At 35.1% G+C, this 13,439-nt stretch overlaps 1 protein-coding gene across 1 annotated transcript in view; it reads right to left on the reverse strand.

Moving 5' to 3' along the window:
* Nucleotides 1-10,197: 10,197 nt before the first annotated feature.
* Nucleotides 10,198-13,439, reverse strand: part of Col11a1 (collagen type XI alpha 1 chain) — a 186,192-nt gene continuing 182,950 nt past the window's right edge. Inside the window, exons 66-67 of the mRNA XM_021159058.2 lie at nt 13,133-13,366; nt 10,198-11,679 (exon numbers count right to left, since the gene is read on the reverse strand). Coding sequence (XP_021014717.1) covers nt 11,533-11,679; nt 13,133-13,366 — 381 coding nt within the window. The 3' untranslated portion in view covers nt 10,198-11,532. The remainder of the gene's footprint in view (nt 11,680-13,132; nt 13,367-13,439) is intronic.

Here is a 13,439-nt window from a genome sequence, read left to right on the forward strand (position 1 = left end):
GAATAGTGAAAAAAAATTCTTAATGATAAAAGAACCTCTGGGGAAATCACCATTCCAGACCACAAGCTATACTGCAGAGCAACAGTGGGAAAAAAAAAGGCATGGTATTGGTATAGAGACAGACATGTTGATCAATGGAATAGAATTGAAGATCCAGAAATAGAACCACATACTTACTGGCACTTGATTGTTGACAAAGAAGCCAAAAATATAGAAAAATGGAAAGCATCTTTAACAAATTGTGCTGGTCTAAATGGCCGTTTGTAGAAAAATGAAAATAGACCCATATTTGTCCCATATTTGTTACCTGGTACAAAGCTCAAGTCCAAGTGGATCAAGGACCTTAACATAAAGCCTCATACACTGAATATAACAGAAGAAAAAGTGGGAAAGAGCCATGAACTCATTGGCACAGGTTGAAATTTCCTAAACAGAACTCTAATGGCTCAGGCTCTAAGATCTAGAATTGATAAATGGGACATCATGAAACTAGAAAGCTTCTGTAAGACAATGAGTCTTTAGTTAATGGCAGCCCTGACATTTGGCAGAGAGGGAGGAAGAGCTGAGTCAGTTCCTAGGACATCTGGCCCAGAGCGCTAATAAACCCTGTTTTGGGACAGTTCCTAAAATTTCTCTGAGGCCTTACCAAATATGGTAAAGTTAAAATAGTAACCAATCCCAGAAATTATACTAGTGAAACTGTTGCACATCTAGCCAACTGTATTAGAAATGACCCAACCCTTGTAGAACATTTCTCATACCCTGAATAAAAAGGGGCCTACGACTCCTCTCCTGGTCACTATTTTTATGAATGTTAACTCCAACATACTGGTTGTTTGTGCATAATATTCCCTCTTAGACTTTCCATATTTGAGTCTGGAATCTTCCTTCAGAAATTCTCAGGCCCTAACAAAGCCGAAGAGGTGGATGCTTCAGAATTTCAGATTCATCTGGTTTACTTGAAAATATGAATGACGCTTTCAATGGCATTGACTTTTCCACAGCCTGGAGGAGGTCATTCATCAGTGCTTCAGGTTATGACTGAGGCAAGTTAGTTATATTTCTCTTTTGTGATGCTATTCACAGTATTAGAAACACTTCCCTTTGCATCCTTTTTCTGACAGTTAAAGAAAAACTGACTGACGCAGGGCAGCACACTTCAAGTGGCTGATCTGTTCCTTTTTCATGTTTTATTGATTCTTTCTCATCTCACAGATTGCAAAGGAGCAGACCACAAGTGGAGGCCTTTTACTTTGATAGGATCTGCCTGGGTTTTTGGCTTTGTCCATGAATCTGATAATAAAGTCTAAGCCTTCTCATCATAGAATCTATTTCCTATCCTTATTTTTTTCTTATTTGCCGTGTAACACACTTTCCCAAGTAAATTGCCAATCATCTAATGTCTACTATATTTATTAATATGTTGCTAATAAACTTGATTTTTCTGGGCAAGTTCATTTCTTTGATCAGTAATCTGTGATCTTAATCAAGTGTTGATCCTTTTGCCTCTCAATATATTAGTTCTCTACTCAGGAATAAAATGCCTTAGAACTGCTGACTGAACATTGTAAGCTAACTATGCAGAAAGCAGCAGGGAATGCATGAAGACACAGCCATTTAGAAAAGGTATGGCCCTGTCCAAAAATACACTGGGCACTCATTGCCAATGTATCAGGCCCTCCAAATTTCCAAGAGAAGCCTGGGTTTGGGGTATTAAGAGGTTAACAACTAATTAAAAATAAAACTGTGTGTGTGGGCCAATATTTTTCAGAACAACTAACACAGTTCTGAAGGACAAAACTGTCTCTTTGGTCCCCAATTTAGGACTTCTATAGTCTCTTTAATAATTTCTCCAGGAGTGTTAGGAACTTATCTTCTAAATACTGCTCCTGTGGCTTACAGTACTATTCCTTAGGTGGCACAGGGAAGCAGAGCAGTTTAAGGGCTACCCATGGAGGCATCATGTCTCATGTCTTTTTTCAGCTCCATCTGGCCAACAGTTCCCCTCTGATTCAAAGAATCGTTGTCGAACTGACTGCTGGCAATTGAGCTGGGCTCCCCCAAAGGACACAACATAGGTATCAGCCCAAATCACTCTGTCCTGGGGACAGGTCTGTCTACACTATAAAGTTTATGATGCCCCAAGCTGGTAGATAGCTGTGCAGCTGCCTCTGCAGTAGCAGCCGAGTGCATCTGTCACGCAGGCTCTGCAGACATCAATACAATTGTTATCTTAGGTGCTGAGATTTTATTTTCCACCATACTTTATTTACTTCATTGAGCAGTATTGAATTTTCTTCGGCCCGAGTCGGGTAGTGAGACTAAATCATCAGCAGGTGTTTGAAATTGTCCTCTAGATGATTGCTTGCTTCTATTTCTGGTGTGGGTTTTTTCTCTGAAGTACCATTTTTGGATTTTCAATTTCAGTGGTCAGACCTGTGATTCTCTTCACTGTGGAAGTTTAAGCAAGTTTCTGAGGCATGGCTTCCTATTTACTCCGTGTTTCTCATGTGTCAGAACAAGACAGTCCACAGCCTTTAGAAACTACAAACGATTTCACTGGATGTTTCAAAATCATCTCAAAGAATATTCTAGTGTTAGGAAGGAAAGAAACGGAGGGCACTTCTTGGTCATATAAACAACAACAACAACAACAACAAAACATTTCTCTCCCATTGTATTTGAAATGAAATATTTCCACATATTTAGTCCTTTACCACACATACTTTCTTGGGTCAACAGTTAAGAGTACAGACATTGCCCAACATAAGATGTATTATTCTTGTTAACATTGTTATTAGCTGTTATTCTTATGCTTAATGTTATTACTATACTTCTGATGCGTAATGCTGATTATAACTTGAAAAGATTTAGAATCACCAAGAGGCAAGCCTTAGGTCACATTTGGGGGATTATTTAGAATAGACTATTCAGTGGATGTCCTTGTGAGACATTTATCTCAGTTGTATACATTAAAGTTCAAAGTCCCACTTTGCCATCTTGCAGTGGTCAGTCCTCATGTGTAAGGAGGAGCACAGAAAAAAAGCTTCTTTTTGTGTGTTCCCCCACCCCTTGTTGGTGTTCACTTACTGCACTGTTGCCTCAGCTGCAGCTGTACTTTGCTGACATCAACACCCAACTTCTTCAGAGTTCCAACATGAACTGAAGAATAGTGTCTCTCCAGGAATTTTCTAGGTCTGTAGCAACTGTTTGTACTGAAGATGCAGCCAGTCTCATGTGCTGAGCTGGTACCAAATTGCAGCCTCTGGTATTTGTACCAGCAGTTGTTGGATTGCCCAAACAATAGTCTGTAAGTCAATCTAATAGGTTACATTTTAATACGATTTTATTCTACTGGTTCTGTTCCTCTAATAGCCTTTAATGGCTATGGGGTTTTTTGTTTGTTTGTTTTTGTTTTGTTTTTTGTTTTTTGGGGGGAGGTTGTTTTGGTTTGTTTGTTTTTTTCCAAGACAGGATTTCTCTGTGTAGCCCTGACTGTCCTAGAACTCACTCTGTAGACCAGGCTGGCCTCGAACTCAGAAATCTGCCTGCCTCTGCCTCCCAAGTGCTGGGATCAAAGGCGTGCGCCACCACCGCCGGCGGCTATGGGTTTTGTTAGCTATATGAAATACATGTATTTGGTGGGTCAGTTTGTGTTATCATGTAGTTAAAAATCTAAATAGAAGGTGGAAAACATTAGCTTGAATATACACTACAGAAAATGCTAAGAGTTAATAGAACAATAATAAATATGATTGTGACAGCTGGTGGAATTAGATTTATTACTACTAATGCAGTACCCAGAAAGGGTATATTAATGAACTTTAGCTAGTACAATTATTTTTGTTTGTGTCTATAGTACCTTTAAATTCAGAAATGTAAGAACTCATTTCTGCCTCAACTGCTGTTATATTCTCAGTAGAAGTACATGCATGTGTGTCTTAGTTCAACCTATTACTCTTTCATATGCTCATTCACATCTTAATTCATGCCCTCCATTTATATCTAAAATCTGTCTGACAAATACTATTTGATAGTTTCACAGATCAAAACACCCCACTCCTCTGAAGGTATGCTATTTGTTGACAAACTTTTGGTCTTCCCTCCTGCAGGTGTTTCTTCTTTTCATATCTGAGGATATGTGGTGAATATAACTCATCTCATGATCTAAACTTTACTTTTGCATGACTAGACCTATAAGCAAAGTTTATTGTTTTCTCTACTGGAAAAATAAGATCCATAATTGTAAAAATAAGATCCATAATTGTTCTGTGCTACTCACTCTTTAGATTTCCCCTGCGAGGAGCATGTCATCATTGTGGAATACTAATGAGCTTTTCATCTGTCTGCACTAACATAATCATAAACGTTTATCTAATACTTCATATTATGATTGTTGTTGATGTTCCGTCTTTTGTTATGTATTGTTATGCTAAATACTGGCTCCCAAGGTCTGGTTGCCCCTAGAGATGAAAGAATATGACTGTAGACATAGTAATGCTATGTGAACTTGCTCCTTAATTTAAGCCCAATGGTTGAATGAAGATGCAGACAGCCTATAGCTGGGTGGAAGAGAACTAGTAGGTTTTTAGTTCCCAGACTTGGGATCTAAGACAGAAACCAAGAAAAAAAGATAGGGAAGAAGGTGAAGAGAGGAGGAGACACCATGGGGTCTAGGACAGTCTAGATGAGTCTTGCAAACATGGCCATGAAGGCTGGCCAATTGGAGTTAAGAGCTGCTCATATGGAATATGGCAAGCTAGAACTCGGGGTTACTGGACAGAGATATAAACATGATAGCATAGAGGATAGATACTTGTCCAGCTTTAGTGCTTTCAAGCACTATCATAAACATAAAAGTTACATGTCTTTTATCTGGGAACTGAACAACAAAGGCAGGGTAGAACCCCCGCCAACCAATTAAGATTAAATATTTACTACAATAGTTTGTAGGGTACCACACACTAAAAGGTTCTAAAAACAGAAGCTGAATGTCTCATTCTTCTGAAGGTTTGCAGCTGAGAGGTGCTGTCTTTTGTGAACAATGGAAGAAAGGTAAATTCCTTCAATTGTTTGCCTCCTGTTTTTCTCTGTCTCTAGATCAAATTTCTCCTTCCATTGAAGATTTATTAATAATAGACCAAATTCCATTATTATAATACACTTGTTTATGTCTATAAAACTCCTATCTTGAAGAATAGTTAGATAGTAGAATTTAACCAATAACAGGTTTATTATATAATCAGATAATTTTTGATTATGAATGCTATACATGTTTACTATTGTCATATAGGAAAATCTACCATGGAATGTAGAACATTTGAAAGTGCGACATAAAAAAGGATGATATTATGAAGAAATTAAATTCATACACAGGTTCCAAACAGAAAACAAGCATGTACATTTGAGTGATCAGAAAATATTGCAGACGTTAATAGTAGCAAAGGTTTTAAAAGGCAAATCTGAACATTAGTGACAATAAAACTTAAATAAGTATGGAAAACAAGACTTTTAAGATCTTGAGTATGCTTGAGATCACAGAAAAACTATAAGTAAAAAAAAACAAGCCATGTTTATGTGGAACAAAGCGGTGGGAAATATCAGGCATATGTTGTCAGGCTTGTGTAACAGGTAATCTAAGCCAATAGATTTCTCCACTGGTACCTTTTGCTCTGTAAAAAGAGTGTTATGTTTGAGGCTAACCTTCTTGAAGTCATTTTAAAATCCTGAAGTTATTTTAAAATTATTTTGTCAAAATGTATATCCAGTTTCCTGATGTTTGCTTTCCAGAGTATGCGAAGTTCACAGAAATCAGTCAGAAAGAACATAGCTGCATACAGAAAACAATAAAAGTACTGAGAAATATCTCCAAGATAATTACTCTTTTAATTTTGTGGCTGTGAAGCATGAATACATGTTTTAAGTATACTAACATTAATAATAATGCCTACGTGTTTGTTAAGAATAGAAGGATGTGCATGGATCATTTATAAAGCCCCTCATTGCTAATCAGACAGTTTAGTATTCTCTAGATCAATGTGCAAATCAGGTCCCCCAACTTCTTGAGACAATTATATATGTCTCCTCTCCCACAAAACATCCAATAAAGCAAAGACTTTATGTAGAAATGAGTGAGTACAGAGAAATGGATGAAGTATAAATGTTGTCTTATTCCTTTCTCCTTTAGTTGACTAGCTCTTGTGATTCTCCAAAGACACACACACATCTGAACACATGATTCCTTTTTTTGAACAGATGTGCTACTTAAAGACAACTCAGAGACTTCAGAAATACTAATGCCTCTGATAACAATGAGTGTGATGATTCTGAAAGATTTGCATCACTGAAGATTCTGCTGGGAAGTTTTTTGGCTGGCAAAGACTTGCAATGCTGGCACTGAGCTTGCTTCCAGATGCTACCCTTGAATGGCGCTACCTATCTGCTTGAAGATCTGTTCAGAAAATTTTAAGTTTATTTGATGAGTCATTCTTTCCTTTGTCTTAGAGATGAAGATTTTGGATAAAAAGAACTGATTTGAAGACATGACTTGAATACTCTTGTAGCATACTTTATCAAACAACAGACAAACCATATTTTTTTTTAAAAAAATAAGGTCAACATTAAAACTGTGATTTACTCTTTTATTCTTATTTCTCTCTTTTTTCTGTGTCTGTCTCTGTCTCACTGTTTATGTCTCTGTCTCTGTCTGTGTGTGTGTGTGTGTGTGTGTGTGTGTGTGTGTGCAGATGCCCATGTAGGCCATAAGAGGGTATAGAAATCCAGGAACTGGAGTTACAGTTTTACTGTGAGCTGTCTCAGGTTCTAGGAACCAAACTCGGGTTCTTTATGAGCAGAACTCTCTCTCAACTGCTGAGTCATTTTTCCAACTGTAATTTTATTTATTTTTAAATTAAAAAAAATCTTCTTATGCATATGAAGATATGAGGTTAATTCTTTATTTAAGAATTTATTATTTACATTCTAATTTAACAACTTAAGTATATTTTGTTGTTTTCATTTTCTTTTCCTTTTTTTTTTTTTTTTGGTTTTTCAATACAGGGTCCCTCTGTGTAGCCCTGGCTGTCTTGGAACTCACTCTGTAGACCAGGCTGGCCTCGAACTCAGAAATCTGCCTGTCAAGATTGCCTCCCAAGTGCTGGGACTAAAGGCATGCACCACCACTTCCCGGCATTTTGTTGTTTTCTTGAAACAGATGGGGTACCTAAGCTTGTCTTATTAAGAGTTCAGTTATACACTTTTGCAAAATGCTGGGTTTATGGTTTCTACAAATAAAATTTCCCATTGTACCTCTTGGTTCCATGAAATTTAATGTTAAAGTCATACAGGTTTGATCAAAAAATTCTCTGTCATTTCAGATACATTTTCTTTTGTGCTCCAGACTATTCCCTTCTAAGGAGGCATTCAAATATTTTATTTAGGGCAGAGGCTTTACATATTAATCCATTTAGAGATTAGTCTCTGCTCAAAATGTGTGATGCAATGACAGTAGATGGAAGAGGTATAAGAATTTAAACTTTATTGATTATTTTATAAAATGTAAATCTTTCTATATGGACATAAAATTGTCTAGCTCTTTAGTTAATTATAGGCATATAAAGGTAGTAGGGTTGTGTACTTTTCTCTATCTTTCTGTCAATACTTTTTCCAAGGTGCTGTTGAAAGGATCCTATTAAATAAGTCGTAGGTATAATAAAAGAACATTCCAGAGATTATAGAAATTTGAAGTTTTTGAACAGAAAGCTTAACCATGTTTCTGTAACTCTTTTCTGCCAACACTCATTTTTGTTTTGCCCTGATCAAATTTCCTCATAATTATGGACTACTAGATTTAGAAAGAAAATACCCGAGGATTCTACAGAGATTGATAGGTAGTAATTACTGAAATGGTAATATTGTATGCAGGACATTTTCTGTCATTTACTTCTTGATAAATCACCCTGCCATCTTCATGGCTCTCTGGGCTATATGTGCATCAAGCTATAGCTAATCTTATAGCCAGTGCCAGAGATAGGACGAGGAAAGCAGAACTGGAGAGAGCACAGAACCTATTAAACTCATTCTTCTGTAAAGTCAAACATTCTGGTATAAGAAAAAGAGACACGAGGAGCTTTGTCTGATGACTTTAGACTTGCTGTTTATTAGCCTGGCTTGTCACACAGTTTGTTATTGTTTGTAAATTGTTCCAAATCTGCCAGGTGTGACCCTGCTAATCTGGGATCTGTGTAATGACATGGTTGGTGTAGGGATTTATTTCTGAACAGGCAGATATTTATGGAAATTGTGAATTACATGTGTCATGTGGGTGTGTCTGTTGTGTGTTAGTTTCAGGCTTCATGTCAAAAATTGATACGGTGTTGATGATAGTAATAATGTAATAACAGGAAATATAAAGCTACTGCTGCTTAGATGACATGGATTAAATGCTTACCTAATAAGTTGTAGTTATTCTGCATGCAGTAGACTATGAAATGAAATTAATAAAACACAAGTTCCAGGACTATTCTTAGGTATTACTTCATTTAAACACATACTTGATCCTGAAAAACAATCATATGTTCATCATATATTTTAGCCCTGTGATGGGTTAGAAAATTACCATTGCATCCTTGTATCCTTTTGCCATTCTTCCTTGAATTTGTTGTAGAGGTAGCCTCTGAGAAGATGTTCAATTAGGGGTTATTCATCTGGTATTTATATAATAACTTCAGAGGGTGGAACATAATTTTTAGGAATTCAGTAAATTATAAGTATATTGATGCTTTTATCCTAATATAGAGATGGTTTACTAAATAATCTTACTATCAAACATGTCATGATGACTAGAAAATATAGTGACAGAGTTTTCACATAATAGACCCATGACTCTACATGAATAATATCCACAGCTATAGAGAAATGGATAGCAGAAACTCCTTTGTGAAAAGTTCTAGTAAATCTAATGTGCACATATGGACAAAATTTAATAGAACTTACCAAATTTTTAAAGACAATTCTAATATATTCTAATGCCAAAAACATGGTGTAAAATGAGAGGGTTTCTAAGCTATTAATTATTTAACACTTTTTCATGTAGAGTTTTCCTATGAAGAAACTCTTGAAGAGACTGTGGTGTGTGTGTGTGTGTGTGTGTGTGTGTTGTAGTGACCAAGGAAGATGTGATGTAGATGACCAAGGATGTCACTCATGTATATCTAAGAGTTAATTAAGAGTCATCTTCCCAAAATTTCAGACATTTTGTGATGATTTCCATTAAAACAATTATGATAACATGTTAATTCACTCTAAATAATCCCTTTCACATTATTTCATTTACTTTTGGCTTATAATTTACTTTAAGAAAGAAAATTATACCAAAAATTCCTTGTACTAGAATGTGACCCATGCTTTGTGCAAGATCAAATAAGCATATGTAATTTTAATTCTAATAACCTTCATTCGTTCCAATGTCATCTAATAAATGTGCTTTTTATTTTCACTGAAGTTTTATTTATTTTCCAGATGAAATCATAGAAGGAAAGAGAAAATCCTCATGTCAGTACAAGAAAAGTACAGAATAGTTATGTCTGCATCCATGACCTTAGGAGTCAAATTTATTTCATTAAAAAGACAACTAATTTGGAATAAGTTAATATACAACAAAGTCTTTCATTAATGCAGATAAATTAACATATATGAAAACTTTCTTTGTAAACTAATATTATTTCATGTGTGATTTAAAAACTTAATCATTTGCTTGGAAAATACTTTTAGTTCCAAAGTCATGAACCTGTATGAGACTTTTACCTGTAAAAACATTTACCTCTAAAAACCATTTTGTGATATTAAATATAAATTATCATTTTATTGGAAATACTGTATGCCATTATTTACGGTGCTGTATATTTGAGAACTTATCTTTGAAGGTTAACATGCAAGGGTTACAGAATTCTTCTCTGGATGGTCAAGTATGACAATCAAAAGTCCTTTTGAACACGAGAGTGAATTGCAACCTGTTTAAGAAAGAAAATGACCAATCCAGGTAGACAAGACTTGATTTATTGATAAAATTCATATCTCCTTCCTCCAAAGGACATTTACAAACTTGGTTTCAGAAATAAAGAAATTCCGAATTACAAATGTTCACTTTTAAATGTCAAGATTACAGATTATGTTCTTTGAGATAAATTATAAGCTGATAAGTGTTCCAGTGGAATCTGGTATCAATTAATTTAACACTTCATATAAGAAATTATAATAAAACATTTATTTTCAAGTCTTACATATATTACTTAAAATAGATACAAAATTCAGTTGGTGATTTTAAAATTTTATTGCTAGTTCAAGGTATGTAAAAGAAAATACCTAAGTGGAAAAAAAAAGAGAAGGGTTGATTGTCTTGAGCAAATATGACTTTTGAAACAGCTCACCCTATGTATTTTTTAGTTTCTAGGTTGGTCAAATGTTGAAAATAATTATTTTAAAACAAAGGAACTGTATTTGTTGGGCAAGTAAAATAATATTTGCGACTATTATTACTATGCCACTTTAACAGTTCATTGTTTAACCTAACATTGCACAAATTCATAAATAATTGCTTGTTTTCCATCTTTAGTATTGGCATTACTGAAGCACGCTGAGGACAATGAAGAAGATTAAGTAGAGAAATAATTGTACATAAAGTTATTTTCTGGGTGGATGTTAAAGCAGTTTCTCATACATACTTTCCTGTCCAAAAATATAACTTTTCTTGTTCTCCATATATACAAGTATTTGGTGAAATCTGGATTCTGAGAAGAAAATATTCGAGGTATAGCACTTAATTAATTATTAAAATGCATGATATTTATGGCTGAAACTCAACAAGTTACTGTTAGCAGAGAAGGGACGATTGGTGTGTGCTCCTGAAATTCTAGATTTGACCACCGTGAAATTTGTCAGTGACATCAAATAACTGAAGTCTTCAACATCAACATATACAAAGGCATTTTATTATTAATCAAGGAAAGGCAATTAGAGTCAGCAGAAATACAACTTGAGTTTTGTATCACAATATTTATTGCCATCACAGTCCACAATTGTCATGAAATCTGAGCTGGGTGGGATTGAGAGTCATGTGCAAGTTTTGGAAATGGACACAGGGATGACAGTGTAGAACTGTACATAAAATAATTACACTTTATTAAAGATACTTTTACTATATCTTTGATGGACGGGAATGAGCACCATTTTTAAAATGAATATATATTTTCTCTTTTTTTTTGTTTTCTACAGCACCAACGAAATCCAAATAGGAAAAGGAGAAATGAGGGTTGAGAATCAAGAATTAGCCCCGTTGCCATCTCAGCCACACTACCTTACATCGTTATAACTACCGAAACTTCTTTTCTCTGTCTGTGCCTCCAGTAGGCAGCAGTGATTCCTAAACATGTTTTCTATACCGTCCTTATTCAAAACTTGCATGTGGCGTAAAATGGTTGGTGGCACCAAGGTATTTTTTTTTCCTGTTGGTTTCATAAGGTCTTCGTCCTAATCTTATCCAAGAAAGCAAGCTGGACCGACTTCAAATCCAAACTTCTGGTTCTGATCACCAAAATCATTGATCATTACATCAATGATGGGTACCTGATCAATTTTCGGAGTATTGATTTCAATCACTGTCTTTTCATAGCCTTTTCGAGACTGTAAAGTTAAGCAGAAATTAAAAGTTATTTCATCACTAAATATTATTAAAATTCATGTTATTTTCTTTGTTAACTATCTGATCTGAGCTATAAAAGGGAGAGAGAATAGATCACCAATAACTAGGTAAAAAAATCCTTTTTTTAAATTAATGATGTCACATGAAGATTTAAACTTTGTTGATAATTACACTTGCTGTAACATTTCAATTACTTAATTATGCATGGTTAAAAGGAATCTGAGTTAAAACATATAATTCAGTATGAAATGTACATATTGAGTCTTAAATAAGAAATCCTTAATAATTTACATTTAAAGAAGCAAAAACAAATTATTTTATAAAAAAAATCAGAATAAAATATGTCAAAATACTGTCTCCAAATAGAGCTTTGTGACGAGAATTCTGACAGAAGTTCCAAGAATATAAGACAAGAGTCTTTTGACCTCTGTTCCTCCTAAGCATGGGTTTGTTCTTGGAATGTGCTTTCAACCCCCTACCAAGTGTAGTAAATATGGGTGGGATTGCTTTCAGTTACGCATTGCTGATTGCTTTTGTTATTCAAAGGATGTTTTTCAGCATGGTCTGTCCTCTTGAATTTCTATACATCTTGAGCTCATGTGTTCTTTGCTCATTTGGCTTTGCTTAACCTTCAGAATATAAACTGTCTGATGCTCTAAATAAAGTTGACTCTTGCATGAAGCCTTGCTTTTAGGTTCCATTCTCTCAGGTTCATACTACCAGATTTGATGGCAAATGTGTAGGAATTAGATAAGTAAGTTAAAACTCAAATATTTCTAACACTGTATTTTAATTTTATAACCATAACAGTGGAGACTTTTCTATAGCTTTGTGTCATTCACTTTTTCCTTCTTTGTTTTTCTTGTACCAAACTCAGGTTGCTAAAATCACAAACTTTGTTGCTTGTAATTGACATCACTCAAGTCATTAACTGTAAACTAAAACAGTAGCTATTATATGGAATTCCTACGTGGATTAAAAAAAAAATCCAGGGAATAAAAAGGGAAAAATAGACAATTGCTCCAAAGCTGGTATGATGTTTCTTCCAAAGGACAGGCTAAAAATTCTATGAATTATATAACAGCAATTCCTCTTTCATTTTAAAATCTTGGATTCAGGGGTTAGTATACTGTTTTTATTTTCTCTTTAATTTGAGTGACTGTTGTAATTATTTTTCAAACATCAGATGTAGATATAAGTACATATGATCTAATGTTACCTTCTGTTAGATCTTCAAAAGTAGACATTTAGGGGTGTATTTCAGAGTATCATATGTACATGTGCCTTGGTGGTTTCCAATATGTTGTATCTTACTATGTCAGTGCTAAGCACTAAGTTTCTCTAGTAATCTGTATCCATTTTATGAAAAGTACAGTCCGCACTGCCTCTCAGGCCCAAACCCCTGGAAAGAAAGCAGGCTGAGACTGGACTCACCGCACAGCCATCATGCAAAGCTTTGATGTGTGGGTTGTTCTCATAGGACATTTCCTCATCGTTTGATCCCAGAAATCGAAGTGCTTTGTCATAACTTCCTGATAATACGTCATACCAGGCAGCTGACTGATGGCAATTGTAGGTGAAATTTTGCCGGGCAGAGGCAGTCAGGAGCTTCAGGAATGTCATTTGTACCATATTGATGGAATTGCCTTCCACATCTAAATATGAAAGCTAGAAGAAAAGAATAATAAGGCATATAAGGACTGTTCTTTCTTGGGATAAAGAATTAAATACTGTCTGTGAA

Source organism: Mus caroli, unplaced genomic scaffold (genome assembly GCF_978045245.1).
Source record: "Mus caroli unplaced genomic scaffold, Mus_caroli_1 scaffold_3, whole genome shotgun sequence".
Classification (NCBI taxonomy): domain Eukaryota; kingdom Metazoa; phylum Chordata; class Mammalia; order Rodentia; family Muridae; genus Mus; species Mus caroli.